The sequence below is a fragment of the Podospora pseudopauciseta genome (genome assembly GCF_035222475.1).
Source record: "Podospora pseudopauciseta strain CBS 411.78 chromosome 2 map unlocalized CBS411.78m_2, whole genome shotgun sequence".
Classification (NCBI taxonomy): domain Eukaryota; kingdom Fungi; phylum Ascomycota; class Sordariomycetes; order Sordariales; family Podosporaceae; genus Podospora; species Podospora pseudopauciseta.
In genome coordinates, this window is record NW_026946663.1 from 371674 (window position 1) to 399149 (window position 27476).

A 27476-nucleotide genomic window follows, 5' to 3' on the forward strand; every position below is an offset into this window, starting at 1 on the left:
ATGTTTTAGGGCTGGTACGTCACTGGCTGCGATTAGGCGATGGATCACCTGCGGGCGGCTTGACCAACCGAACAGCGCGCAAAACATCCCGGTCCGGCAGCCCCAATGCACGGCCTGACAGGGCAGTTTTAGCGGGAAGTGGCCGCCTTTTTCTTTCAAGGATCTGCGGGCAACACAAGGAACCTGCGGCGGGGTGCGACAGGAAGACCAGAGACGGATCGAACGGCGGCGGCAAGCTGAGGCAAGCTGTGGGTGGTGCTGCTGCCCGTTGCCGGAAGCTGCACCTCAGCTTGATCTGGGAACCTGACTTGCCTGCCCAAGTGGAAGAAGCATCAAAGAAAAGAAACCAGGAACCAGCAAAAAACAACCTTCGAATTCCATTGCATACCTCGATTCAAACCACCATCCGAACTCTCTGACGGCGAGGGACCTGTTCTTTTTTCTCCCACTCGTGTCCCTTGCATTTCCCCTTTCCAACAACATCAACACGTCTCTCTTTGCGTCTGCGTGCTGGAGACTTGTTGTTCTATTCCTAAGCCGCTCACCCCTAGGTTGTTCGAAGCTTATCTTCAGATTGACTATGAACTGCTAAATGAGCTCCTCTCCGACACTGCCTTCGCCAGGCCAATGGCCACCGCGAAGGCCCTCCAAAAGAAGTGTATGTTATTATACTCCATCCCGCTCCATGATCCCCAAACTAATCTAACATCCTCAGAAACTGCGCAATGGCACCTTCATCATCCCCGCCACCGGCGAGCGCTCCCGCCGCGTCTTGACCCTCCGCACCAACAGCTCCGGCCTATCCTCCCAAACCGACGGCACCCGTTCCCGCTCCCTCTCGGGCCTCACCACCTTCCCCTACGAACAAACATCCTTCTCCGACCGTTTCTCCCACCTTGCGCGACAAACTCGCGAGAAATGCGCCTGGATCCTCCGCTGGCTCGACTCGCCCGTCGGCCACGGCGTGGTGAAATGCACGCTGGCGTACACACTCGGCAGTCTGGCTACCTTCTGGGCGCCCATCTCCGACTGGTTGGGCCGGCCGGACGGTAAGCACGTGGTGGCCACGCTGACTGTTTATTTTCATCCAGCGAGGTCCGCCGGCTCGATGATTGAGGCGGTGCTGATTGCCATTGTTGCAGTGGTGTATGCGCAGATTGTCTCGATTTTGTCCATGGCGACTTCGGTGCTGGTGGGAGGGCAGTGGCATTGTGTTCCCTTGGCGCATGCGCTGGTGCTGGCCGTCTTCATAGGGGGAGGATTTGGGTTTATTGGTTGGGTGAAGCAGCGGATGGGGAATCCGTTGGTGGATGTGGGGAGTACGCTGGCTTCGTTGGCGATTATTGGGGTGGTGACCAAGGAGACGGCGGTGTTGACGGGGGTGTTTTCGAATCAAAAGATCATTCAGATTCTCAAGATGTTCTTTTTGGGGGTCAGTGCTACTACCGCGGTTAACCTTTTGGTGTGGAGGATATCGGCGAGATCGTTGTTGAGGGACACCATGACCAAGTCTTCGACTTCGCTGGGACACATGTTGGCCTTGATTACGAGTGGGTTTCTCAGTGGCTCAGAGGAGGATGTCACGTCGGGCCAGTTTGCGGCTGCTTCAGCTGCGTACAACCAGGTGTATCCTCAGATGATTAAGAACCTACGGGAGTCCAAGTTTGAGCGGTATCTTCTGGGTCAGGAGAAGCTGTACCAGCTTGACAGAGCTGTTGTAAGGTCTATGGAAAGGTTGGCACAGTCGATTGGTGGGCTCAGGAGCGCGGCCAACACGCAGTTTGCGCTGTTGAGAGAGTCGATGATGCAGGGGTCTGGAATGATGTCTCCGGCGGCGTCGCTCTACTCACCCGTCTTGCAGCGGACGTTGTCAAACACCCTTAAGAGCGGGAAAGGGTTTGGTATTTTGTCCGCGATTGACGAGGCGTCAGACGAGAGCAACGAGGACGAGAGAGGCCGTGTTAAGGACCGGCGTCGGTCGGATGCTACGACTGCTAGCATCCCGTTCCGCAACTCTTCTGATATCTTTGAGCTCTTTATCAACCTGCTGGGTCCGTCGATGAAGTCCTTGGCGTATACGCTCTCCGAGGTGCTGCGCGACCCACCATTTGGCACGGCCCCCGACTACGAAATCACTATCAATGATCACTTCCGCCAGAGTCTTACCGATGCTCTGTCACTCTTCAACGGGGCAAGGGCGGACGCTCTTCAGGAGTTGTACAAGCACATCGAGCTGGATCGTACGAGATCGGCCAGTATCCAAGCCGACTTTGAAGAGGTGGCGGCGGCATGCGGCCACTTCAGTTTTAGCCTGCAGGCGTTTGGGGAGGAGATGCAAAAGTACCTCGACGTGCTGGATGACTTGAAGTTCGCCAATGAGCACAGGTTACGGAGCTGGCATTGGATGAAGTGGTGGGGCAACCGACGCGGATACAACAACCGCAAGATCACGTTGCCGTTTGACCATGCGGAACGGGAGACGCTGATCAAACCGATCAAGAAGAGCCAGATGCCGAGGGGTATTGCGGATTCCATGGTGCAGAGACGTGATACGTATGCATGGAGCGCTGTTCCTGGGACGAACAAGGTTATTGCTACGCTCTCCCAGAGGCTTCTCCGGGTGTTGAGAAAGGTGGCGAGGGATGACAGTGAGTTAAATTTCTAGCTGCTATGAAATATGCCCATGCTAACAGGTAAACAGTCCGGTTCGGCTTAAAAGTCGGGGCTGGAGCAGCATTTTGGGCCATGTTTGCCTTCATTCCGCAAACTAAGGATACTTACCAGCACTGGAGAGGCGAATGGGGTCTGCTGTCGTTCATGATCGTGTGCTCCATGACGGTTGGCGCATCCAACACCACAGGCTGGGCCAGATTTATGGGAACGGTGGCCGGTATCTCAGCATCGGGCTTCAACTGGACTATCAGCCAAGGCAGCGCACTGGCACTTATCCCCCTCGGAGCCATGGTGGCCTTCTGGGCCTTTGTCGTCATTGTCGCTTGGGGTAAGGCTCCGCTGGGTAGAATCACGCTCCTCGCCTACAACGTTTCGACCCTGTACGCCTACAGCCTGTCGCAAAAGGTGGATGACGACGACGACGATGAAGGCGGCTCGAATCCCATCATTGGGGAAATCCTCCTCCATCGTTTCGTGGCTGTCACGGCTGGTATCTTGTGGGGATTGATCATTTGCCGGCTGGTGTGGCCCATATCGGCACGCAAAAAGTTCAAGGAGGGCTTGAGCATGTTGTACTTGCAAATGGGGCTCATCTGGAAGCGAGGACCGCTGGCTATCCTGCTCAGGAGCGATTGTTCCCGGTCCTATCTACGGTCTGGTGAGCAGGCTGCTCTCCAAAAATACGCCGCCCGGCTGGATGCCCTTCGTGGGAGCGCGACCAATGAGTTCGAGCTCCGAGGTCCCTTTCCAGCCGAACAATCCGCTCGTCTGATGGGCTGTGCGCACCGGCTCTTGGACGCATTTTACGCCATGTCACTGGTCACGCAGAGGAAGGGCAGTTTAACAGAGGGGGAGCGAGCGCTGCTGATGTACACGGCTGACGAGAGAGCGCAACTGTGCGAACGCATCTGTCATGTGTTCCAAGTGCTGGCTTCTTCCCTGATGCTGGAGTACCCCCTGACGGACGCGGTGCCGAGTGTTGACCGGACGAGGGACAGGCTGCTGGCCAAGATTTTCCAATTCCGAAAGGAACACAATCCTAGCGTGGTGCTGGACTATTCTTCTTCTAATGCGGGAAGTGGTAGTATCGGGTCGTCGGGGATGGGGTTCGGAGGACTGCTGGGTAAGCTGTCGCATTTGAACGTGGAGGAGAGAGATTATGCTCTGCTATATGCATATGCCTTGGTAACAGGGCAGGTGTCGGAGGAGCTTAAGGTGGTGGCCAAGGAGATTGAGGGGTTGTTTGGTGTGTTGGATGAGGATGCGCTTTTGTTGCAGTAAATAGGGTCAAGATTGAGTATGATAAGGGAGTGACGGCGGGCTAAAAATGGAGTTGGTTTGGTTTGGGCAGGATGGGCAATGGGAACAGGAAAGGGAATTTGTATGGGAAATAGCATGGTAATGATACCTAAGAATAAATGACATAGATGTACAAAGTTCACTTGAAGCCTTTGGTGACGTTGGTGTGGAGGTGTTGTACGATGCCTGGCTGGAGTCTGATGTTTTGTTAGAAAACGGACTTTGACTTTGAACTGGCAAGTTTGTCATGGGCACCAGTCACTGAACTCATCCCGCGATATCCCAGACTTCCCCAGACTTTTGCCCGCCACTCATGATCATGACGCTGTTGACATCTCGCGACAACAGGCAGGACGAGGTCAAGAAAATGCCAAGGAAAGACATTCTTGTTGTCTGATTGGACAATGGTTGGCTGACAATGGGCCTCTGTGGAGCGCTGTCTGAGCTGTGACCCGCCTGTTTCGCGTCGTCGCGAACAATTTACGCGTGAATGCAGCGCGTCGCGCAGGGGCAGGAATCCCAGATCCCTGCCTTTGCTCCTTCGCGTTCTTCACTTTTTAGCAATCCACTTTCGACTTCAACCTGCACTTGCTTCTGTTTTCCCTCCATTCGCTCTTCCCAGCTGTTTTCAAGACATCGCTCCCTACCCAAAAGATACCCAGCTGTGACTTTCCATCAATTCCTCCAACAAAACATCGCAGGAAAGAAAGAACCAGATCACCATGCCTGGTGTAATAACTCCCCGTAAGACGCGGTCGACCGTCAAGGGCACCAAGGTCCCTCCTGCCACGTCGAGTATTGCCAACTTAACAAAGATCTCCAAGCTCTCGACCCTTGGGAAGGACGTCACTTCCGAGAAGCAGGCCACCACCGGCACCATCTTTGGTCGCACCTCCAACATTGAGATTGTCCTCACCACAAAGAAGAGGAAGGTTCAGGACGAGGTCGAGCCCACACCCAAGAAGCAATGTCGGGAGCCCGAGTCGAGACCAATCACGACTACCACTCCTGTTTCGAAAAGGAAGAAGACTGTCACATTCGACCTGACTGAGAACTCCGCCCCGGCCAAGCCAACTCCAAAACGCGCCGCTCCGGCATCCACACCCAGCAAGAAGCGGTCATACCAAGCCGACGACGAGACCGATGCCTCTTCTCACACCTCGGCTCTTCTGGAACGTCTCAACATCCTATCCCCCATCCCGAAGCGCACCAAGACAGTTGTCACCCCAGCCCAAAATGATTACGACCTCCCCCAAGAGCTCCTCGACCTCCTCGACATGCAGACCGCCTTCCTCAAGACCCTGAACATGGAATACGCCCACAATGGCACCAACTCCCCCATCGACCTCCGAAACCTCTACCCCAGTGTCACCCGCACCTGGGGAAAACGTAGAGTATTACTCGTCGACATTCAGCGTCTGCTCGGAGTCCTAAACTGGACACCCGCCAAGTCCTCCCCCGAACCCCTCTTCATCCTCTCCGACTATGGCCGCCAGAAAATCTGCATCCACTTCTCCCCATCCCTGCCTGCGAGCCCGATCAGAGAGGCCGACTTGAATATGGATTTCAAGTCCAACCTCCGCACGTTGTGGATGTCCTCCAACAAGAACGTCACCCTCTTCCTCGGCACCCTCCCCAAGGCTCCAATCAAGAAGTGCGAGAGCCTTCTCAAGGCCGCGATCCCAAAGCAGACAACCCTTGACTCCCTCAAGGCTGGTATCCAAGCCAGAAAAGAAGCCGAGCAAGCCGCCAAGGAGGAAGCCGCCAAGAAACTAGAGCAGGCGGTTAAGCCTGACGGAACAAAGATGACGCTGCTGGAGCGGATCAAGATGAAGGAGGTGGAGCTGAAGAATATGCCCGTGGGTCCTACGCCTCAGGAGCTGCAGAGGCAGGCGGCGCTTCACAGGGCGGAGGATGTGGCGGCCGTGATTGGGATGTTGTGCAAGGCCAGTGGTGGGCAGGCGAGGGTGTCGTTTACGATGCAGCAGGTCCTGACCAAGCTGAAGGATTCGCTGAGGACGTCGATTAGCAGGGAGGATGCGGAGATTTGTGTGAGGTTGTTGGCGGCGGAGGTGACGGCCGAGTGGATTAGGGTTGTGAAGCTGGGGGCGAGGGAGATGGTGGTTGTTACTGTTGCTGGGCAGCCTAGTCTGACGGTGTTGAAGGAGAGGGTTGGCAAGTTGTTGGGTTGAGGGGAGGTTGAGATTAGGGTTGTCTGGGTGTGGCTTGAGGTTATTTACGGAAAGGGTGGGGGAGTCTGGGTTATGGCTTGGGAAGATGATGCGTTCTTTTTCGACATGGGAAACATGAAGAAGGAAAAAAAAAGGACATGGTGATACCCCTGTATTTTGTTGGGGAACTTTGTTGTATAAATTTCTGGGAATGGGGACTTTGGGGTATGTTGTTACTACTACTTTTATAACTTTGCATTTTGGGGTGGGCATAGCATTGCGTTTTTTTTTGTACTTCATGGGAAAAGTACGCGCGTGGTATTATAGCATAGCATATTTGGACTGAGCAGTCTGTCGTGTTTGAATGAAGAAAAGTCAAAGCAAGAGTTGTGCCTGATGGGCTTGATGTGTGTTGGTGTGGAGATATATACTCATCACTGCGGAGCAAAGCTTTTGGAAGAGGATTTTTGTTTTGTTTCAAACAGCAAGAGGTAGGTAAACAGTTTGGGACTTTCTGACTGAGATGTTCATTTTTGAGAGGAGAGAGATGCTTGCATGCATGCCATTCTCAACTTTTTCGGAATGGTACTTGAAAGATAGTCCGCCGACTTTTAGAAATCCTTGGTAGGTCTCCGAGGATAGTTGTTGATAATCAGTTCAGGGTATTCAAAACATTCCATACCTACCATGATGCCCAAACCCAGTGTAACAAAAGCGTAAGCACAAGGATCTCCCATAGCTGCTGGCTAGATAGGCAACCTGGAATACAGGCGCACAGTGTTCAACCAAGTTTATTGCACATTGTACAAAACCCCTATCATCTTCCATGTTGACTTCCCTTCCAGATCTAACAAAATCGCCTGCCGGGCTTGGCACACAATATCCATCGTCCGCCCCATCCATCCAAGCAGCTTCCCAAGCCCCTCCCAGAAAAACCCATCCCCCCGTATCCTCCCGTTTAGGCTGGGCGAGAAGTGATGTTGTAGTTAGGTCGGGACAGCTGTTGGCTTGATTAAGAAGGCGACGGCATAAACGTGATCTGGTCTGCTGATATAGAACTGATATTTCATCGCTGAAGCTATGGAGAGACTCTTTCTTTTTGTGCCCACGATTCTGAACAGATCAGGGGTGGAGAAAAATGTGAGTTGAGAGAAAATAGTGAAAATCGAGGAGAAAAACAAGTCTGAAAAGAGATGATGATGTTGATGCAAGGAAACACCCTTTTCTCGTACGAGTGGTTTCTCTTAGTAGTGCCTGCCGCCTGAGGATGACCCCGGCCCCATGGCCCGTCGTAGGTTTTCTCTTCTCAGCTCCTCGGAGGTTAACTGTCTTCGCGGCGCAGGAGGGAGAGGTCCGCTGGGAGGAGCTGGTCGCATGGGCAACGACATGGTGGTTGATTTGGTGGCGGTACTGGGAGATGATGTGCGTTGAGGAGGAGCCATGCTCGGGGACGCTGTGCGCTGCGGGGGAGCCATGCTAGGAGAGGCGGTGCGCTGAGGGGGAGGAGCTGTACGTTGGGGAGGAGTAGCCATGCTGGGGGAGCCGGTACGACGAGGGGGCTGTTGGTCTTCATAGGCAACAGAGCCAGAGGGCCTGGATCTGTGCTGCATCACCGAGTTCGTGCTGGCTACTCGCGGTCCCAGTCCCGGATGTACATTCGCTCCACCTGCGCGGCCAAGGCTGATTGATCCGCTGCCGCTGCGTGGCGGGGGTCGTGTCGGTACGCTATCAAATTGGTCACGAGGTGACACCATGGTCCCCAAGATGGGAATCTCACCTGAAGTGGGTGTTTGCTGAACCCCCCCCTCATTCTGTGCTGGGTACGATGGCGAATCACTGGAGCGCAGGAGATCCTGGATAGCCGGAGAGAGCTGCGGTGCCAGATGGGACTTGCGGTTGTCCCTATCCATAAGACCGCAGGCCCATTCTCTCAGATCCACAGGTGTTCTCTTGGCTGCTTGTACAAAAGGATCGCGGTCCTGTGGGTTGGGTCAGTGTCGGTGTTGAGTAACATGCTAGGTGAGCCATCACTTACAAAAAGCTCTTGAGGGGTTGGTCGGCGCTCGGGTTCCTTGTACAGACACTTCTGAATCATATCATCAAGAATCTGAGGGAAGGCGTCGCTCTTGGGTAGCCTGGGCGCGGGCTCGTGTACAATCTGCTGAAGCAGGTCAAGAATACCGGCAGGGGCGCTCTCGGCATCAGAGAGTTGGTCCGCTGCGGCGAATGGGAACTTTCCAATAGCCAGTTCCATGATGGACAAGCCGAAACTCCACACATCTGACTTGACCGTATACTTCTCACCCTGAATTCTTTCAGGGGCCATGTATGTCGACGTACCGACAAAGGTGTCAGCGATCGAGTTGATGAGCTCACCGGATACGCCAAAATCGCAGAGCTTGATGGATCCTCGCGAGTTAACGAGGATGTTGGAGGGCTTGATGTCGCGGTGCATGATGTGGTGTTTTGAGTAGAGGTATGTAAGACCTCCAAGAGTCGCCTCGGCGATCTTGCCCAGAACATCCACACGGACGGGACCGAATACTCGTGATACCCGGTCCAGAGAGCTATCCGAATTACTGTCAGCCGTGTCAAACACCTTGAGAGCAAGAATACAACACACCCGACATCCATGTACTCCATGCACATGATCACATCGTTGTTCTCGTTCAGGAAAGCGCCGTAGAAGGTCACGATGTAGTCGGAATGGCAGCCACGCATAATCTGAAGCTCACGAACTATGCGCTTCCGCATCTCCTTCTTGGCCTCGACATGAATGATCTGTGATTTGGAGGTTAGAACACCCATGGAGCCAAGCAAGCCACCTTACGAAGACTAACCTTGCGGGCCATCACTGTGTTGGTCGGGATATGCTTGACTTTGCTGACGGTTCCACCATTGCCAGCTCCAAGATCCTTGATGATCTCCAGGTCTTCAGGCTTCAAGTCCAAGTTGAACTCGATACCAATTTCTAGCTGTTCGTCTTCCCCCTTTGGGCGAGCATTCTCGGCGGTCGGGGGAGGCTTAGGGGCGGCAGGTGTCAGAGCAAGACCCTTGACGTTCTTGCGCTTCATAGAGCGCGGGGCGAATGCGTCAGCCATGGTAGACGGTTCGAATTCGCGACGAGTCTTGTGTTTCGATTGTCTGGAATTACTGAGCGCGCGCCGAACCTGATCGCAATTGCCTGCGGGCAGGAGGCAACACAGGTGGAGTTTGGGCTCGGGGGGCTGGCAGGCAGCTTTGGACCGTTCGTCGGGCGCCGGTGAAAAGTAGTCTGTTGCTCCGTGGTAACCCTCTCAGAGCTACCCGAGACTAAAGATAGGTATTACTGGCAACGGATTCTCGCGTACGTCCTCGGGGTGCTGGGCTCGTCACGTTTAGTGAGCGGTGGATCGGGCAAACCACAGTGTTGGAGAGGTCCTTGTAACCTGGAAGTCCTTGAGGCGGTATACGTATGATATGTAGGCTACAAGGCAGGTAGACACAGACAAGGCGCAGCACAGGTTCAAAGAAATAGTGAGTGAGGCCTTAAAGCGATGGCAGCGGAGAAGGAGGTTTCATTCAGAAAAAATCGGGGGGATGTGGACGTTTCCTAAGACTGAGTGTCGCGGACGGTCAGTGGCAGTCAATGTGGGGTTCCAGGAGGTGGCCTGGGCTGCGAAGAGAGAAACGAGGCACAAAGGAGGGGTGGTTGTCCGTGATCCCCTGCGATTGGGAGGGGACAGGGGATGAGCCAGGGGCACGTCCCATCAAGGTGCCCTCCACCCGCCAACTGCCACTGCACAATCACCAATGATTTCTAGAGAACGGCTGGTTTGCCGCCAATATTTGCAATGTCTTGGATGAGAGTCAGCAGTAAAGGAAATACGACTGGATTTCCCAAGATGCGAATAAAAGGCGCAGAGTTGACTTATCAGTATTGTCCATGTCTCTCAAAGCACAGTGTTTGGTTGAAATGCACTGCACTGTGTAAGGTAACCAAGACTTTCAGTTGTGATGGGAACCCAACTTTGAAGATGGGCTGGTAGCTACTGTAAACCTAGGTGGTAGGTCCGTCTGTTATGGCCTGGATCTGAGGTCACTTTATTACGAATTCAATATCGAGGTGCAGGATGAACGGTCCCCTTGCACTGGCAGGAAATCTCGAATCCGCGGCGAGAAATAGGGGCAGGCGTGTTTCGTCTGGTTTTGGTTTTTGGTAAACCATGCCGTCTGGCTTGATGGGGAAAATTTCATGCGACCTCCTCTATATCTGAAGAGAGCTATCGCCCACGACCGCGGAGATAAGCGCTGGGCGTTTAACTGCCCACTGCGTTTGGGCTGCTACCACCACGCTACAGCCGTCCTCCCTTGATGATCTCATCCCTGGCCTCCAAGAGCCGAGTCGTTCTCGGCCTCCACTGCACATCAAGGAGTTTCCTGGGTAGCTTCCGCCCCTGCGCCGCCCCGCTGCCGGGGAAGCGAACGCCGAACCACGTGCGTCAAGCCCGGGATGCTATTCCCGACCGACCTGAAGCTTTGAAGAATAAAAAAGTGAGATACTACACAGAACAGAGACTTGAACTGTAATTGGAGACAGAAGACAGTGTACGTTATACATCATCAATATCAGGGATTTCTGAGAATGATATTACAGAGCTTAAAAATCATTGGGATGCGGCACCAGTGTGTGGATCTGAAATGTAAAGTATTCTTCGTTAACCAGCAATTTTGAAGGATGCTGAGATTTGCGTTGGAATCGAGTGGAATATAAATTCAAAGCAGCATGTATTCAAGATTGTGCGTTGGCTACTGGGCGAGAACAGTTAAAGTTGAATCCCAAGTCTTACATCACTGGACCTTGAAGCACGGACCACCTACATACTCTGCACGATTACAGGCGAGGCTGAACGCGTCGTGGTGCCACAGTTGGGGCGTGCGCTGCTCCAAAAAAACCAATCTTCCTGGCTTCGCAGTGTCAGCCTTCCCGTCTGTGTCGCCAGCAACTTTTGGCAGCAGGCAGCCAGAACCTTTGAGATCCCCACCACTCGCTGGACAACTTGCGCCGGCCACTCCTTGCCCTTTTCTTTTGCTTTCTTTCCTTCTACACCACACACCCGCGCCCAATTGCTAGCGGCGCTTCCACTACCGCAAGTGACCGCTTTTTGGCCAAGCAACAAAACGCGCCAACTTACTCCGTAATACTGCTGCAGACCGACCTTCAGTTTGCGCAATCCCAACCACGAAAATGAGCAACGACTTGCGCAACTTGATCGATGGCGAGGCTGAGCTCGATGACGAGGATGATGATGCCTCCTTTGATGAGGAGGCCGGCGAGGGCCGTAGGGACAAGCCCTTAATCGATGATTCCAGCGAGGAAGAAGATGATGACGATGATGAGGAAGAAGCTAGAAGAGTATGCTCCACCTTCACCATGCGCCCACCATCCCTAGTTTCTGTTGCTAATTCATCTTTGACGTGCCTAGATTCGAGAAGGTTTCATTGTCGATGAGGACGAGGAGGAAGAGGAGGACGAAGATGTCGAAGAACGACGCAACAGAAAGAGGCGTCGGAGAGCTGAAAGAGAAGAAGAGCAACTCGATGAAGAAGATCTCGATCTCATCGGTGAAGCAAACCCAGACTGGGGACGCAAGGCACAGCCCCAGGTACGCTCAGCCAGTTGATCATATCAACATTCATCATGTGCTAACACCATGTCCAGCAAAACAAGTTCAAGCGGCTGAAGCGCGGCCATCGCGATGAGGATCGTGGCTCCGAACGCCGCGGCCTGGCCGAGATCTTTTCCGACGATGACGAAGAAATGGCCGACGATCGAGCCTATGGCCGCCAGAGCCACCGCCAAGCCGACGAGTTTGATGACTTCATCGAGGAAGACTACCCCGAAGATGATGAGGAGCGCATCCAACGCCAGGAGGATATGGAAGTTGCCCGGCCGAGAGATAAGGGTCTCACCGTCGATACGACTGGTCTGGATAAGGAGGCGCTTGACGACATGGAAGCTATTTTCGGAAATGGCGAAGACTACGACTGGGCTCTGCAGATGGAGGAAGAAGAGGAGGAGCGCGAACGTGAAGAGCAGCAGATCGAGCTCAAGGATGTTTTTGAGCCGTCGCAACTCAAGGAGAAGCTCCTTACCGACGAGGACAACGAGATTCGCGTCAACGACGACCCAGAGCGTTTCCAACTGGATCGCAAGCCTTTCCAACATCAGCAAACTTCGGCCGAAGGGTTCAAGGAGGAGGCCAGATGGATTACCAACCTCATCTTGCCACACAAGCGCCTTTCAAGTGATCTTCACGGACCGTTGACCAAGGCTGTGTGCCAGGTACTCGAGTTCTTCGTCATCGACGCCTATGAAGTGCCCTTTGTTTTTCAGCAACGCCGAGACTACCTCATTCATGCCAAGAAGTCACGAAACTTGGATCGTGATGATCCGGATGCTCCCGCATTCAACATTGATGCCGAAAAGTTGCTTAACCAGGATGATCTCTGGCGTATTCTTGAGTTGGATATCAAGTTCCGGTCCCTGGTTGAGAAGAGAACAGTGCTCGAGAAATCATACAACAGCTTGAAAGAGAAGCTCAACATCCAGGACGACATCATCGAAAGCATGACTCGTGCGGCCGAAACGACAGAAGAGTTGCAGGATCTACAGGATTACTTCAACTTCCGGTACTCTGCCGAAATCAAGCAGGCTGCTGCCATGGCCGCTCAGGAGGAGGGTCACCAGACCGAACACCTCAAGCGTCCGGGCACCAAGACAGCCCTCTTTGAGCGCATCAGGAAGTCCAAGGCCTACGAGTTCGTGCAGGCACTCGGCATCTCGCCTGATCAACTTGCCAGAAACGCGCTACAAGACGGAAGGAGGGTTTCATCTGATGACAATCCCCAGGACCCCATCTCGCTCGCGGATAGTTTAGTGGACAACTTTTTCTACACGGCCGAACAGGTCACCAACGCGGCCCGCCAGATGTACGCAGAAGAGCTCTTCGTCAGCCCCCGGATGCGCAAATTCTTCCGTAAAAACTACTATGGCACTGGCATTGTGAACTGCCGTCGCACAGAAAAAGGTCTCAGGAAGATTGACGAGTCTCATCCATATTACGAGATCAAGTATCTTGTCAACTACAGCATCATGGATTTCGTGGATCGGCCCGAGGTGTTCTTGAAGATGATGAAGGCAGAAGAAGAAGGCCTGGTGGAAATTCGCGTCGAGCTCAGCAACGAGCGTAGCTTTAGGAAGAATCTTTACCAAGATTTCGTATCCGACAACTTCAGCTCGCTGGCTGATGCGTGGAATGGGGAGAGAGAAAAAGTTCTCGACATGGCCATTAACCGTCTCCACAAGGTGATTGAGAAGGGTGTCAAGGAATCCATACGGACTGCGTGCCAGGAACGGCTTCTCCAAGCCTGCCGTGAGGAGTATTCTAAGCGTCTCGATCAAGCCCCGATCAAGCCCAAGGGCATGGTTCTCGGCACAGTACCTCGAGTGCTTGTTCTCACCAACGGCATGGGTGACCCCGGCCGCGACCCTATCTACTGGGCGTGTATGGACGAGCATGGCAAGGTGAATGAGTATGGCACCTTTAACAACCTGGCTCGGGATGAGAACCAACGCGAGGAGTTTGCTTCGCTTTGCGTACGGAAGGAGTTTGACATGGTCGGTATTTGTGGCTTTTCGGCAGACACACAACGACTCATCAAAGACGTCGAGGGCCTCATCAGCGACAAGGGTCTTATGGGCCCACCCTACCCTGACCCGAAAACTGACGAGAGTCGTGTCGATCTCTTGGACGTTGTTGTCGTCAACGATGAGGTTGCGCGCATGTACAAGGACAGCCCTCGGGGCGTCACAGACCACCCCACGTTGAATCCTCTTACTCGGTACTGTATCGCTTTGGCTCGGTACATGCAAAATCCGCTGAAGGAATATGCCGCTCTTGGCAAGGATGTGATCTCGTTGTCGATCCACCCATACCAGCAATATCTCCCGCAAGACAAGCTCCTCAAGCAGTTGGAGACGGCGATGGTTGATATGGTCAACCTTATCGGTGTTGAAATCAACGAAGCTATGAAGGATCCATATACCGCAAACTTGCTTCCCTATATCGCTGGTCTTGGCCCTCGCAAGGCGCAGCTTTTGATCAAGGGAATCAATGCCAACGGCGGTGTCGTCAATGCTCGTGACGAACTGGTTGGTGATTTCTCTCGCCACAAGATCCCAGTGTTAGGCCCAAGAGTGTGGAACAATGCCGCAAGCTTCCTCTACATCGAATACGACTCTACCCATCCTGACTCGGATCCACTGGATAACACACGTATCCATCCCGAGGACTACGACCTGGCTCGCAAGGTCGCCGCCGATGCCTTGGGTCTCGACGAAGAGGATGTCAAGGCCGAGACGGACCTTAATGGACCAGCCGCTATCGTTCGCAAACTCTTCAATGATGATGTCCAAGAAAAGGTGAATGAGCTGATCCTCGAGGAGTACGCCGAGCAGTTGGAGCGCGAGTACTCGCAACGGAAGCGCGCCACGCTTGAGGCTATCAGGGCAGAGCTGCAAGTGCCGTTCGAAGAGCTTCGCAAGAACTTTGTAACTCTTACTGGCGACCAGATCTTCACCATGTTCACCGGTGAGACCAGGGAGTCGCTTTGCGAGGGTATGATTGTGCCAGTCAATGTCCGCGTTGTGAAGGATGACTTCGCTATCGTCAAGCTCGACTGCGGCATCGAAGGCAGAATTGAGGCTCATGAAACCTCGCACCGCCACTCCGTCAAGGATGTTTTGAGCGTGGGCCAGACGGTTCAAGCCAAGCTCATCGACGTCAACCGCAAGGACATGACCTGCAAGCTCACCATGCGGGAAGAGGAGATGCGCAGACCTTATCGCAAGAACTATGATCACGGCCGGGATCAATGGGATTATAGACTGGAAGATGCCGACCGTGAGGAGCTGCGCGAGAAGGACAGGGTGACGGGACGCACTCAGAGGGTCATCAAGCACCCGCTTTTCAAGCCTTTCAACAGCACCCAGGCCGAGGAATATCTCGGCGGGCAACCCCCCGGAGAGGTTGTCATTCGGCCATCGTCCAAGGGTAATGACCACCTTACCATCACGTGGAAGGTGGCCGACGGTGTCCACCAGCATATTGACGTGCTGGAGCTCCAAAAGGACAATGAATTCTCTGTGGGCAAGGTCCTCAAGGTCGGGAGCAAGTACACATACACCGATCTGGACGAGTTGATTGTCGACCACGTCAAGGCCATGGCGAAGAAGGTCGATGAGCTGATGCAGCATGAGAAGTTCCAGAAGGGATCGCGTGCCGATCTTGGTAAGTTCTTCCTGCCAACATACTGTTCTGGCCACTGATGGATCACTAACACGTCAAAACAGAAAAATGGCTCACAACATATATCGATGCCAATCCAACTCGTTCCACCTACGCCTTCTGCATCGACAAGAAGCACCCGGGCTATTTCCACCTGTGCTTCAAGGCGTCCAAGAATTCCAAAGTCAACGGATGGGTGGTCCGTGTCGTACCCCATGCTTACGAGCTGATGAAGAACGCCTACCCGGATATGAGAGCTCTCACGAACGGGTTCAAGCTCCGGTATCAAAGCGAAATGCTGAAGATGCAGCAGGGTGGCGGTGGAGGAGGGGGCCAGAGACGCTAGTAGTGTCTACGTCGATGGTTCTGTTTTTCGACGAGTTTGGGGTTGTTATCAATCTTATGTATTCTCACTTGCCTCTTATCTTTTCAAGGGGCGAGCAACAAAAGAAAAATCATGGATTTCAGGCTGGTTTTGGTTTGGCATGCAAGGCGGGCGGTGAATTGAGGAAAGGGGGTCCTAAGCGAACGAAAAACCAGAAAGTAGAGTTTAGTAGATAAATGTTTGATGGGGGGAGGGCGCATATAGGGGACAGTGCCATGAAATTGTAGTTTGATAGTGTTGTTAATGAAAAGCAGTCACCTAATGCATATGTTGTTCGAGGCCTGAAGGGAGATAGCATTGGGGCTGGAGGCCACATAGCTACTACATAGGAACAGTTCGCCGAAGAGATCACCTTGTGTGGCAGTTTCACCCAGTCTCACCAAAGAAGCGAAGCTCTCATGTTGTGGACAGAATAATGGGTACTGCAAGTTAGTCATACACATCATCACTATCAAACTATCAACTTACACCTTTTTCAAAAGTAGATAGGCCTCTTAGTATTCTTTTATGCCTATTAGCTATCTTTTAAGGTATATCAATTATTTTTTGAGGCCTATCAACTATCTTTTGAGGCCTAGTAACGATCTTTCGACGCATGGTTGAAGACTTATGCAGCGCCGGTGATTTTGTTCATGGTGTGGCTCTGAAGCATTAATCAGAACCATTGAATGCAACCCCAACCCCTAACCATTCATCTGCACCATGGGTACGTCACCGCCAAGACTTTTGACCGCAAGGGTTCACGTCGCTTTGAGGACCCCTCTTCAGGGAGCTCCAGCTCAACAGAAACGGCACAGCTCTGGACCCCCCCATTCCTTCTCTGTCTCTGTACACATCTACTACCTCACATCAATCCCGCATTCATCAACGCATATTCTCAAAATGCCTATCTCAGAACTTGATCTAGCTACCCGAGCTCCCGAGAGCGACGCTGCCGAAGACCAGCAAGACTCTCCAGCTCTTTCTGCCATTGCCGCTCCAACTCCTCCTCCGGAGCAACCACAACTATGCGACAACTGCGTATCTGACAGACCAACTCCAGCTGGCAGTGGAGTGCCACAAGGAGAGCTCACTACTCTCGGCGGGATAGATGTACAGCGTCCTTAGACCTTCACCCCTACCAACCGGAACTAACTCTGCCCTCCTGCCAGGTCTACATAACCAAACCCCCATCCTACCCCTCCACCCCAGCCCGGCTACTCCTCCTCTTAACAGGCGGCACCGGTCTCAAGTCAACCAACAACCAGCTCCAGGCCGACCTCTTCTCCATCGAGGGCAACTACGTCGTCGTCATGCCAGATCTCTTCTCTGGCGACCCGGCGCCAAATTCCCAGGTCAAGGAAGACGACCCCGACATCCAAGCCGGCGATGGGGGAGGCTTCTTAGGGATGTTTAAACTCAAGGCTGTGGAGACGGCCAAGAGCTTCATGATTGACATGTGGCTTGCGCGACACACCGAAGACAAGATCCTACCCATCATCCACAAGGTTCTGGACGCGGCAAAGGAGGAGTTTGCGGATGCGGTTGGGAATGGTGGGGGGGTGTATGCGGTGGGGTATTGCATAGGGGGACGGTATGTCCTGTTACTGGGGCAACAGAGGGAGAAAAGGGGGGAGGATGTGGAGCAGGGGGATGTCAAGGAGGGACCGTGGATCAAGGCGGGTGCGGTGGCGCATGCGACGATGGTGTCGAGGCAGGATTTTGTGGGGTTGAAGGCGCCGGTTAGCTTGGTCAATGTGGAGAGCGATCCTATGTTTCCTGATGAGGTGAGGGTTGCTGGGGAGGATGAGATGAGGAAGGTGGGGGTGGAGCATGAGGTGAAGGTTTATCCTGGGGTTCCGCATGGTGAGATTTCTTTCAATCAGGGGGGTGATGAAAAAGAGAGTTGGCTAACGTGATGATAGGTTTTGCTGTTGTGGGGGAGTATGAGGATGGGAATATCAAGGAGGCGCAGAAGACGGCGTATGGACAGATGTTGAAGTGGTTACAGCATCATTGATGGGGGAAGGGTGTGGACTGCTGGTTAGGATCGGGCGTCGTGGGCACTTTTTTCTCTCGTTTTCGAATTACCTATGGAATGAGCAGAGCAATGCCATCATGCAGGCAGGTTCAGTGTTTGGGTGGCTTATTGCTCTTGTTGTTAGTGTTATTCGTCCTAAATTGACAGCTCAAACAGAACCAAAGTGTCACTACTTTTCTTCACAAAATGACATGTGAAAGAATATAATTGCTGTTATGGACGTGGACCGGCGTAGAATGATTGGCTTAGGCGAACCTCAAGTAATAGAACGGGCGCGGAAGAACCCCCAAGCACAGCCATGCACGTCCCGAAGTTTTAGGACCAGTCGCCATCTGCGATGTACTTCGATTTCCCCCCCAAACAGGTTGCGATGAACAGTATAACATGAAAAGCACATCAAAAGCCGCTTCGAGCCAAGCCTATGGAGGATCATGGCGTCCCTCGCCCAGGCGGGCTATGGACTTGAAACCGTTGAGGGAGAGAATTGTCATAGTGGTCAACGTCATCTGTAAAGGAACCACGGGGAGCCAAAAGAGGTAATCGGCCACGGGGCGGGAGCAGACATTGTAGGCGCCACCCGGCTCATATGGTCACCTTTCTGACGGTGGGTGTTGTCAGGTGAGACACAAGGCAAACTGCGGGGCAGAGAAGCGATTCTTCAGTCTGCCCGGGCAAGGAGTTCGGGCACTGCTCGTTGTCATGATATAGGACTATCAGATCGGCTTTCTAAACACTTGCCGGCTCTGCAGAAGTAGGGTCTATAGCCCGGAACCCCATGGGGATATGATCGAGGCTCTAACAGCAGTTCGCAAGATAAACCAAACTTCAAGTTGTAGGATCTCCACACAAGCAACTGACATCTTCCTGGGAAATTTCTCGCGTTCTTAATGTTGCGGAAGTGATAGGGCAGACAATGCGGCTTCGGCTGCTTGGTCTGGCTCGGGGCGGGAGTGGGAAAGCATATGGGGGGGGGGCGCGGGAGCTGGAGAGAGGTTGAACAGCCTGGCGCGTAAGCCATATGCCCAGCATACACGTTGAAACAGCCCACCATTATAAGCTCTCTAGACGCTGGTTTGTTTCTTGACCTTCCTTTCTCAAGTACTTCCTTTTCCCCCCTCTCTCTTCCAATTTTGACACATCATCACACTTGTTTCCTGCCCAACTTTTGCACCTAACACCTTCCCAAATGGACGTTATCCTGTACCTAGCCGGCTTTAGAACTCGGAGGCACCGAAGGCAGCAGCCTCATTCCGACGCTCACAGAGCAGATTCCATGCGCCGTAGACTTCCGACCAACAATCGCACAGAACCGGCGATACAGCTTGTGGCGGCTAACAATGAAGAAACCAATCATACAATTGAAGAAGCACGCGATGTAGATTTGCCCGATACACCTAACGCTGGCGTACCTGAGGCGAACAGCAGCACATCTCTGGAGATGAAACTGAACGACCTCATCGAACTCGTTACCTCGCTCACCACCTCAACCGTGACCAGGCCTGAAAACATAGGCTTTGCCCAGTCACCAACTGGTTTGGTTATCAACACCTCGACGGCGGAGCGAGCCATTAATGAGCATCAGCCAACCGATGGTTTCGTTGAAGCAACCGCGGCACCTCAACAAGTCAACAACCCAAACACCCCTGGTCAAATCCCACCCGTGGCTGGCCAAGGCTCGAGTCTTGAGGAACAGATGAACAGTCTTGCGGTCATTGTCACCTTCTTGGTCCTCATGTTAGCCGAGAGAGCCCAAGCCCCCGTCCCGCCCGAGGCACCCGCCGCCGGTCCTGTTGAAGCCTCAGCACAGGAGAAAACCATGCCTCCATGCAGTCAAGACCGCACCGAAACAGCCCAGACAACACCGCAAGCCGATAAAACTAGCACTGACAGTGCCAGCACGAGCACCAAAAGCACGCAGCTGCCGTCCACGCTCAACGAGTCCCGAAGAGCATCAACTGAACCGCCTCTCCAAGCGACAAAAATCAAACTCCCAATGTCAGATCAGCACCAACAGAGCAAGAAGAAGCACAACACCGCACCGGTTTTTATTTTGCTGGGTCTCACAGATTTACTGGTCTATTTCTCGTCGGTCAGGGTCCTTGTGGAATGTCTGGTCTTTCCCGTGATCCTGTTTGCGCTTTACCTCTGCTTTGGCAAGTCCGCCTGCTTTTGCTCGTGGACCTGGAGACCGCGCATTCGGAAAGAACAGGTCAAGGCGGCTTGGGCTCAGTTGACCGGTGGCGGGGTTGGCGTGGGCCTGGGGACTGGCAATGAGGAAAGAAAAGCTCGAGGCGGTTAGTTGGGTCTCAGTTGAACGGCACTTGAGAGCGACTCTAGAACAGGACGATAGCCCCATCGGGTATGGAGGTTTCATCCTGAGTTTGTTTCAGCATTGCGGGCTAAGAGAAGGTCTGGATTTCCTTTTCACTGTTGGATGGGGGATAGATTGGCATGTTAATGATGCTTTATGACAGCTTGGTGTAGATAGATATGATCATCGGGATGGGATTCCCTCATTTGTTTCCTTTTTCATCAAAACGGTCAAAACTGTAAGTTGGACCCAACTCGTTTCCTGTTTCTCACACTTTCTGGGGAGCAATCCTCATTCTTATTTCTTTTTCCCAGACAGAAAAGGTGGCTTCATTGTTTACAGAGCCTAGCCAAGTCTGGGATGACGTGTATATACTTTTCTTCCATCCTATCTATGGAGCCTGGGCGGTTGGCGGGGGGAGGGTACGTTTTTGTATCATATCAACCAGACGGCAGCATCCACGAAGCGCGAAGACGAAAACCGTTTCCGGGTTCGTGGACGATAGATGATGGGAAGATGTGATATGGTCTAAATGAAACTAGGGGAGCTGGGACAACATAAGAACAGGATGGAAGACAATAATGATGGTTGTGCCGACTTTGACTATCTTTCAAGACCTCTTAACTATATTTTAAGGCTTATTAAATATTTTTTAACGCTTAATTGTCATTATTCGTAATATAGTTAAACTCTATGTAAATGGGGGCGGGGGCTTGGTTAGATAAACAGGGGGCTCCATAAAGGTTCTCTCTTCACTTACCCCAAACGAAGCCACAAAGGGACCAGTTGCTTGACTCTTCTGGTATTTGGCACCCAATAACAGCGAAATTCCAAATTACTCGCAGAACTCAAGCTCCGCGACATCCTGGTATGTGTAGCAGCTTTAGAATTGTCTTCTTCCAAAACCCGCTGATACCAAGAACCTTCAGTCTCTGTTTTGCCGAAATGGCCCCTCCGCATGTGCCCGACGATACCTATCATGAGGGAGCGGTGCTTGAGATTCAGCGACATCTACCACCGGAACCATTTGGCATTTGTGGGACGCATTCGCTATAAACTCCCGGAGAAGAGAAGCGAGTGGAATGCGTTCTGGTCGAGTGCCACCTACTGGTGTCGGAAAAGCCGAGTCGAGCTTATTTTGGCTCATCCCCCCATCACGACAACCGAAGTCAAGAATCCTGAAAGTCGCAAGTTCACCATCACTCAGATCATTCAGTTCAATGAGCATACGGAAGGTCAAACGGTCTTCGAGGGAGTCATCATATCGGCGAACGGAAAACGCAACGAAGTGATCGCTAAAGTTCACGACGGCGCTTATTACTCTCTGGATGAACGCTTCGGCAACTCTTGCGACACCGCCTGCCCGGATGTGATGACGAAAGCGGACCTGCATTATTACACTGAGTCCTCGCGCATATGAGGAAATTCGCACTGCTGGCTTTGCCGGGTCCGTTGTTCCCGACTTTTACGGGGCATGGACAATCTCGCCCGAATCGGGCGACGGTGTAGTACGCTCTATCCGCATGATTTTTCTGGAGAAGATACACGGCGCTTGCGCGATGGAAAAGATGATCACCCAGGCGACTACGCAGGAGGCACCGCATTCTTCCTTCGACTCAAGTCGGTTCGCTCCGCTGACCCAAGAGTTTCTCAACTCCCAGCACCACAATAAATAGGAACCTAGGGTGCTTTATTTATTGGAACAACCTGGTCGAACCGCTCACCCGACTTGACATAAGAGTCTCAGTGTGGGTGTGTGTGTGTGTGTGTGTTGAGGCGAGCAAATGGAAATTCGAGGGCAAGCAAGCGTTAGTGAGGTTGAGGTATTGGTGCAGGAGACGTATGGTGAATATGAGGAGCTTGGGGTTGGTGAGTAAGGTATCTCGTCCCATCCCTGAGGCGGAGATCAGCATGCCTATCGACCCAATCTTGTAGTAGAGAATCTCGTTTCTAGAGGGTATATCGATCCAACGGGTCCTCTACCTTACCACTGGCCATAAATTGATACAGCTTCCCATACCATTCTAAGCCAAGGTAGGCTTCCCGATTTGCAACAGAGGGCGTAAGTCCTGTAAGTAGAGATTCCAACGGACCTCCAATCCCATCAATATCCTTAGCTAGCCTATCCCCCACCGAACTAAATAAAGTCCCTCCTCCAACAGAGCAGAGTTTAAGGCTGTCCTGCTATGTGGGGTTCAAACTACATGGCCAGGCCTTTTACTATGTTCCAGGGAAGGTAAGTAAATCGGTAGATAGGGAGGGGGGCCGCTAGTAAGACAAATAGGGGGCTCCGTAAAGATTCTCTCATGCTTATGAGATTGTGCAAATGACCTTCCCCATGGTCTCATTCCCCTCCAACACCTCATGTCCCTTCTGAATCTCCTCCCAAGGCAAAACCCTATCAACAAACACCTTCAGCTCACCCTTCTCAAACTTTGGAAGATACTCCTGCTCCAACCTATCCCTCAGCTTCCCCTGATACTCCTCATCCCTACTCCTCAACGTACTCCCCTCCACCCTCACCCTCTTATACAGCAGCTTCCCAATATTAACCCTATCCGGCGTCTGCATGCCCTCCATCAACCCCAGCATCACAAGCCTCCCATCCCTCGCCACCACATCCAGATTCTTCTCAAAGTAACTCCCCCCAACAAAATCAACAATAAGATCCACCCCCTTCCCACCCGTAGCCTCCAAAACCCCCTTCACCCAATCCTCGCTCTTGTAATTAAACCCCTTCATCGCCCCCAACGTCCCCTCAATGAACTTGATCTTCTCCCCCGTGCCAGCCGTAGCATATATCTCCTTCGCCCCCGACACTCTCGACAGCTGTATCCCCGAAATCGACACCGAGCTCGCCCCAGCATGCCACAGTATCGTCTTCCCCTCCGCACCCCCCAGCACAAAATCCAACGCTTGAAGCGCGGTAATCCACGTCTCTGGTATCCCAGCCGCCTGCTCAAACGACAACCAGTTCGGTTTATGCAAGAGCATCCGGGTAGAGACAGAGATGTACTCCGCATACGCCCCACCATAAGCCAAACCGAAGACCTCGTCTCCCTTCTTGAAGTGCTCATGTTCCTGGTTTGGCTCGTCTCCACCGAAAGAGACGATCGTGCCGCTGAATTCTACTCCTAGGGTGGACGGTGCCTGGGGAGGGAGGGGGTAGTTCCCTTCTCTTTGGAGGAGATCCATACGGTTGAGGCCAAAGGCCTTGATTCTGACGAGGGCGTGGCCTGCTGGGGGATGGGGGATGGGGGTGGAGGGGTTGATGAAGAGGGCTGAGGCGGGGCCTTTGCCGTTTTTGATGTCTGCGGTTGAGGTTAGTGGTTGGTTGAGATGACGGGGGTGGTGATGGTGATGGTGAGGGGGACTTACCGACTGCTTTCATGAGATCAGGCATTTTGTCAGAATTTCAGGCTGAGCGTTTCGATGAGTGACTGAATTGGTGAGTGGCAGGAAAATAAAAACCGATATAAAACACGCTGTTAATAGACACATAAACGCCGTTGATTAAAACGGAAGACGTTGAAAGCGGCGGCTTATAAATGGTGGGGTTTAGACGGATGACGTTATGATATGGCGGGGTATATCCGAGGAAGACATCTGTGATCCGGCCCCATCCAGCAACCACCAACCGGCCGGGTGCCGACATTGTGCAACAGGCAATCAACGTCGAGGGTACCGGCCGGTCTCCGCACACGACGTCTACCGACGGGCTGTCCGGGCACGACCCGGACTTGGCATATTGCATGAAAGGAATGTGGTGCAACAACAAAGGAAAGTCGGACACAACAGCCATGTCCGACTATGAAAGGAACACTTGTTTCGTTGACCATTTTGAGAAAACAAAGCAGCTAGCCATACATTCAGAGACCAACGGATGAAAGCACTCAGAAGCCGTCGTCCTTGATAATCAGCGATTCAGCATCATCCATGCCGTCTGGCAAAGATGGTGTGAGAGCCAGAGTTGAGCAAAACTAAAGTTCAAGATCACCAACACAATATACTATGCTTCATGTTGTTGTTTGTGTCACGCTCTCTTCGCTATGGGCACCATATGCAGCATCTTGCATAGTGGGTAATAGATGGCGGAAATTACACACACCTATTGGACCTGCATCTGCCAACATGTCCAAGAGTTTGAAGCGGTAAGCGTCAATACATCCGGCATCGGACTGCACATTCCAGCGAGGTTTTTTTTTTTTTTCTTCTTATCTTCTGGACGCGTGTTTGATAGACATGATCAACAGGTGGTGACAGCTTGATAGGAAAGATGACGTCGTCCCGAACATCCGGATCGGGTCGCCGTGGCATCGCGGGACTCGGCCATCAACGGCGGATCATAGGGCCTGGGCAAACTTGGAACATGTGAAGGGAGCTCCACAGTCAGTCGACTGATTGGACCGGGTTCCTTCAGGGGGGCTGGAAGGAAAAGTTCCTGTTGTTGTCAAGGAGATGGGCATAACGGGGGCGGCCTTTTAATGAAGCTTCAGGCCCCCATAAAACAATGGGGCCAATCGGCTGGGAGGGAGTCCAGAACAAACACGGCGTTTTCCAGAAATAGCCGGCGCATTTCCTGAACGACCGGGTCGAACCGTGATAAAAACGAAGTGATGATCTATCAATGCGAGCCACCAATTGACAAGTACGCAAAGAGGCAGCAATACGAGACCACCACAGATGACATGTCGATATTTAGCGCCCGGTTGACCTGATTTGGCCGATGCTGGGTGGGGTGGTGGTGATGCGATGGAAGCGGTGAAAACCTGGGAAGAACGGCGGTTGATCTGCCAGAACAACCATGCCCTGAATTCAGGCAGGATCTCGACGCGTTAGCCAGAGTGCGTGATCTTGCCGAGCACCGCTATCGCGCGCTAACATCATCGTTGTTGTCACTGATGAGATGGGATGGGATGGATGCAGCATGCAGCCAAGTGCAGGAAGGAGGTGTGGGTGGTGGTAGCGGCCCACCTGCAAGGTACGAACCAAACAGTCGCCTGTGTGCCACCTCATCTGTTCATTTCCGCCGATAGCAAAGGTGCCATTTCCAGGCACGCCCAGAAGCCCCGAAAACACCGGCTTGATATGTATCGCTTCGTTTTGTTCTTGGAGAAGAGCCCCAGCATGTTCCTGGTCGCGAACACGTTCATGGAATATGGCCATGAGACGCGCTGCGAAGAGGCGCGGTGACGACGACTTGCATCGACGGCAAGCTGAAGAGAAACCTCTCATTAAACGGCTGAGAGAGGCCCAGGCGTAACAGGAAATTGGGCTGTTGCTGGCACCTGCCACGGTGTGCCATCCATTTCCGAAGAGGCAATTGACAGCCTCCCGTTGGCCGCCACCGCCTGGCCAAGGGTCCACACTCCCCTTTTCCACCCTACCCCTGGCAAACCCCCTGCTCGGCTGCTTGATTTGATCCATTTTCGGAGACACGCTATCACAGCGAGAGGATCCTGGATCCACTGGTTCGCCTGGCTCTCCTGGCAACCCCAAGGAAAAATCGGCTCTCTCTGGGGGGGCAGGCTGGGTTTCCCCGTCCATTTGGCGAGTATCGCTATATAACTCGTGTCCGCTCTCCAAAATGGTCTCGTTTCCCTTTTCTCTCTTCACCCACTCGCTCTCTATCAGCCCTGACTTTTAAGTCAAGTACATTCGTTCTTCAACGACAGCGCCTTCACCACCAACTCACCATCCTCTCCAACGTACATACTTTCGAGTATATAATTTAATACCCCACAAATCAGTCAAAATGAAGTTCTCCACTGCCGTCCTTGCCCTCGCCGCCGGCGCCAACGCCTTCAAGAACGTCACCTACACCACCGAGGTCGTCACTGCCATCACCACCTACTGCCCCGAGCCCACCACTGTCGAGTATGGCGGCACCACCTACACCATCACTGAGGTACGATCTTCCATAGAGAGACGACCGGGAAAGAACCACTGGAGCTTTGTTTCAGAACTGGGACGCTTTCTGGGGAACAACCGAGCTCGATCTCGATCCACCGGTTTCAGAACATCACCGCTAACTCAACCTCACAGGCCACCACTCTGACCATCACCGACTGCCCTTGCACTGTCAAGAAGCCTGTCACTACCATCTCGTCAGTGATCTGCCACGACTGGTGCGTCCCTAACATCGAATTGGGATTCGCCATTCCTGTTGAACGTCCAATGCTAACATTTTCTCAAGTGCCCCTGTTTACCACAACAGCACCGTTGCCCCTGGTCCCACCACCACCCCCGTTGGCACCATCGGCCAGCCCGCCCCCACCCAGCCTCCTCTCGCCACTGCTGGTGCCGGCAAGGCTGCTGCCCTCTCCGGCGGTGCCCTCGCTGGTGTCCTCGGCTTCGTTGCCCTTGCCCTCTAAGTTTTCTGCCTGTCATGACCACATTTTACCCGCTGCGGCTCTCGGGGCTTTGAGAGCTGTCAAGCTCCGGCCCTGGGAAGACCGGCTAGTAATACTTAATCAAGTCTTTTCATGATCTGGGATGGAACAAATTTTTTTTTAAAAGGATACCAATGGCAATGATGTTTTAAGGGAATACAAAGGGGAAGTTCGAGGGGATCTAGGATCCCGGGAAAAGGATGATGGGATGGGATAGAGTTGGAATACCCTCATGTGGTTGTGCAAGGGAAACATTTCGCTCCTACGGAGGACGGTTGTCACCTTGCCAAGTTGTTGAGTCTTCATTTTTCTGGCGGGTGTTTTGGAGATTGGTTTACCCCCTTTCCCCGAGCACAGTCGAGGTTTCTTGAAGCTCACAGCATCTTTTTGGAAAAGTGTTTCGGATCTTACGGACCAAAATATCAACGCTTTTCAGCCTCGCCTCTTCTCTTCTGTGTTATTCTTTCCTACTTTCAATTGTGCTCTGCCTGTACATGCTTTTTCTATCAAGTTGTAAATGTTTGATGGGCACAATGATGGGTCTGCTGGGCGTGTTTATGGCTTCTGCTTTGAGGGAGAGGAGGGACACAACAATATCTTTGTTTTCGTGGGTCATGTACATAGTTGTGTATCTTCTCTCTATTGCTCGAAGAGCTAGTTTTGGTCCGGTGGCCTATCCTTTGTACATTTCTCTCGGTTCCTCTTTTTTTTTGTTGCATTTGTGACGGGAGTTTTATGAGATACCATTGATACCTGATGTTTCTACTCGTATTGACTTGATCGATTGACTGAGGTTGGAACCTGGCGAAAAGAGAGACACGGGATCCCGGATTGGGAGTTCAACTCGATGTTGTTTCATTTGATATTTTGTGAACTTCAAGGCAGGGAGAAAGCTG

General features: G+C 52.7%; 8 protein-coding genes across 8 annotated transcripts; 6 read left to right on the forward strand and 2 right to left on the reverse strand.

Moving 5' to 3' along the window:
- Nucleotides 1-2: 2 nt before the first annotated feature.
- Nucleotides 3-4222, forward strand: QC763_200800 (uncharacterized protein). The gene is made up of 3 exons (XM_062909114.1): nt 3-658; nt 716-2648; nt 2702-4222. Exons 1-3 carry the CDS (start codon nt 593-595, stop codon nt 3952-3954), a joined length of 3252 nt encoding a protein of 1083 aa, XP_062767861.1. The 5' UTR covers nt 3-592; the 3' UTR covers nt 3955-4222.
- Nucleotides 4223-4694: 472 nt separating this feature from the next.
- Nucleotides 4695-6164, forward strand: QC763_200810 (uncharacterized protein; the record flags this gene model as incomplete). The annotated part of the gene is made up of 1 exon (XM_062909115.1): nt 4695-6164. The coding sequence occupies one exon, from the start codon at nt 4695-4697 to the stop codon at nt 6162-6164; it is 1470 nt and encodes a 489-aa protein (XP_062767862.1).
- A 920-nt stretch (nt 6165-7084) lies between these two features.
- On the reverse strand, nt 7085-10802 carry STE7 (MAP kinase kinase (MEK)). Its single transcript, XM_062909116.1, has 6 exons — nt 10735-10802; nt 8984-10653; nt 8767-8924; nt 8179-8710; nt 7921-8122; nt 7085-7868 (listed from the first exon to the last, which is right to left on the reverse strand). The coding sequence occupies exons 2-6, from the start codon at nt 9242-9244 to the stop codon at nt 7771-7773; spliced, it is 1251 nt and encodes a 416-aa protein (XP_062767863.1). The 5' UTR covers nt 9245-10653; nt 10735-10802; the 3' UTR covers nt 7085-7770.
- A 251-nt stretch (nt 10803-11053) lies between these two features.
- SPT6 (Transcription elongation factor spt6) lies at nt 11054-16154 on the forward strand. The gene is given in 5 exon segments (XM_062909117.1): nt 11054-11082; nt 11099-11538; nt 11609-11788; nt 11845-15475; nt 15538-16154. The coding sequence occupies 4 exon segments, from the start codon at nt 11371-11373 to the stop codon at nt 15816-15818; spliced, it is 4260 nt and encodes a 1419-aa protein (XP_062767864.1). The 5' UTR covers nt 11054-11082; nt 11099-11370; the 3' UTR covers nt 15819-16154.
- Nucleotides 16155-16614: 460 nt separating this feature from the next.
- QC763_200840 (uncharacterized protein) lies at nt 16615-18050 on the forward strand. Its single transcript, XM_062909118.1, has 3 exons — nt 16615-16949; nt 17009-17702; nt 17762-18050. Exons 1-3 carry the CDS (start codon nt 16740-16742, stop codon nt 17854-17856), a joined length of 999 nt encoding a protein of 332 aa, XP_062767865.1. The 5' UTR covers nt 16615-16739; the 3' UTR covers nt 17857-18050.
- A 1013-nt stretch (nt 18051-19063) lies between these two features.
- QC763_200845 (uncharacterized protein) lies at nt 19064-22163 on the forward strand (the record flags this gene model as incomplete). The annotated part of the gene is made up of 2 exons (XM_062909119.1): nt 19064-20171; nt 21118-22163. The coding sequence occupies 2 exons, from the start codon at nt 19064-19066 to the stop codon at nt 21606-21608; spliced, it is 1599 nt and encodes a 532-aa protein (XP_062767866.1). The 3' UTR covers nt 21609-22163.
- QC763_200850 (uncharacterized protein) lies at nt 21964-24332 on the reverse strand. The gene is made up of 2 exons (XM_062909120.1): nt 23567-24332; nt 21964-23499 (listed from the first exon to the last, which is right to left on the reverse strand). The coding sequence occupies exons 1-2, from the start codon at nt 23589-23591 to the stop codon at nt 22499-22501; spliced, it is 1026 nt and encodes a 341-aa protein (XP_062767867.1). The 5' UTR covers nt 23592-24332; the 3' UTR covers nt 21964-22498.
- Nucleotides 24333-24619: 287 nt separating this feature from the next.
- CCG6 (clock-controlled protein 6) lies at nt 24620-27069 on the forward strand. Its single transcript, XM_062909121.1, has 3 exons — nt 24620-26096; nt 26234-26316; nt 26385-27069. Exons 1-3 carry the CDS (start codon nt 25944-25946, stop codon nt 26560-26562), a joined length of 414 nt encoding a protein of 137 aa, XP_062767868.1. The 5' UTR covers nt 24620-25943; the 3' UTR covers nt 26563-27069.
- Nucleotides 27070-27476: the final 407 nt, after the last annotated feature.

Coding starts and splice junctions, on each gene's coding strand:
- QC763_200840 (XM_062909118.1), top strand. CDS start 16,740: ATGCCTATCTCAGAACTTGATCTAGCTACCCGAGCTCCCGAGAGCGAC. Junction 16,950..17,008: donor CTACTCTCGGCGGGATAGAT/GTACAGCGTCCT, acceptor CCCTCCTGCCAG/GTCTACATAACCAAACCCCC. Junction 17,703..17,761: donor TTATCCTGGGGTTCCGCATG/GTGAGATTTCTT, acceptor ACGTGATGATAG/GTTTTGCTGTTGTGGGGGAG.
- QC763_200850 (XM_062909120.1), bottom strand. CDS start 23,591: ATGCCTGATCTCATGAAAGCAGTCG. Junction 23,500..23,566: donor TGATCTCATGAAAGCAGTCG/GTAAGTCCCCCT, acceptor CCTCAACCGCAG/ACATCAAAAACGGCAAAGGC.
- STE7 (XM_062909116.1), bottom strand. CDS start 9,244: ATGGCTGACGCATTCGCCCCGCGCTCTATGAAGCGCAAGAACGTCAAG. Junction 8,925..8,983: donor ACACAGTGATGGCCCGCAAG/GTTAGTCTTCGT, acceptor TCCAAATCACAG/ATCATTCATGTCGAGGCCAA. Junction 8,123..8,178: donor CAACCCCTCAAGAGCTTTTT/GTAAGTGATGGC, acceptor CCCAACCCACAG/GACCGCGATCCTTTTGTACA.
- CCG6 (XM_062909121.1), top strand. CDS start 25,944: ATGAAGTTCTCCACTGCCGTCCTTGCCCTCGCCGCCGGCGCCAACGCC. Junction 26,097..26,233: donor CCACCTACACCATCACTGAG/GTACGATCTTCC, acceptor TCAACCTCACAG/GCCACCACTCTGACCATCAC. Junction 26,317..26,384: donor TCAGTGATCTGCCACGACTG/GTGCGTCCCTAA, acceptor CATTTTCTCAAG/TGCCCCTGTTTACCACAACA.
- QC763_200800 (XM_062909114.1), top strand. CDS start 593: ATGAGCTCCTCTCCGACACTGCCTTCGCCAGGCCAATGGCCACCGCGA. Junction 659..715: donor GAAGGCCCTCCAAAAGAAGT/GTATGTTATTAT, acceptor TAACATCCTCAG/AAACTGCGCAATGGCACCTT. Junction 2,649..2,701: donor AAAGGTGGCGAGGGATGACA/GTGAGTTAAATT, acceptor ACAGGTAAACAG/TCCGGTTCGGCTTAAAAGTC.
- SPT6 (XM_062909117.1), top strand. CDS start 11,371: ATGAGCAACGACTTGCGCAACTTGATCGATGGCGAGGCTGAGCTCGAT. Junction 11,539..11,608: donor ATGAGGAAGAAGCTAGAAGA/GTATGCTCCACC, acceptor TGACGTGCCTAG/ATTCGAGAAGGTTTCATTGT. Junction 11,789..11,844: donor GACGCAAGGCACAGCCCCAG/GTACGCTCAGCC, acceptor CACCATGTCCAG/CAAAACAAGTTCAAGCGGCT.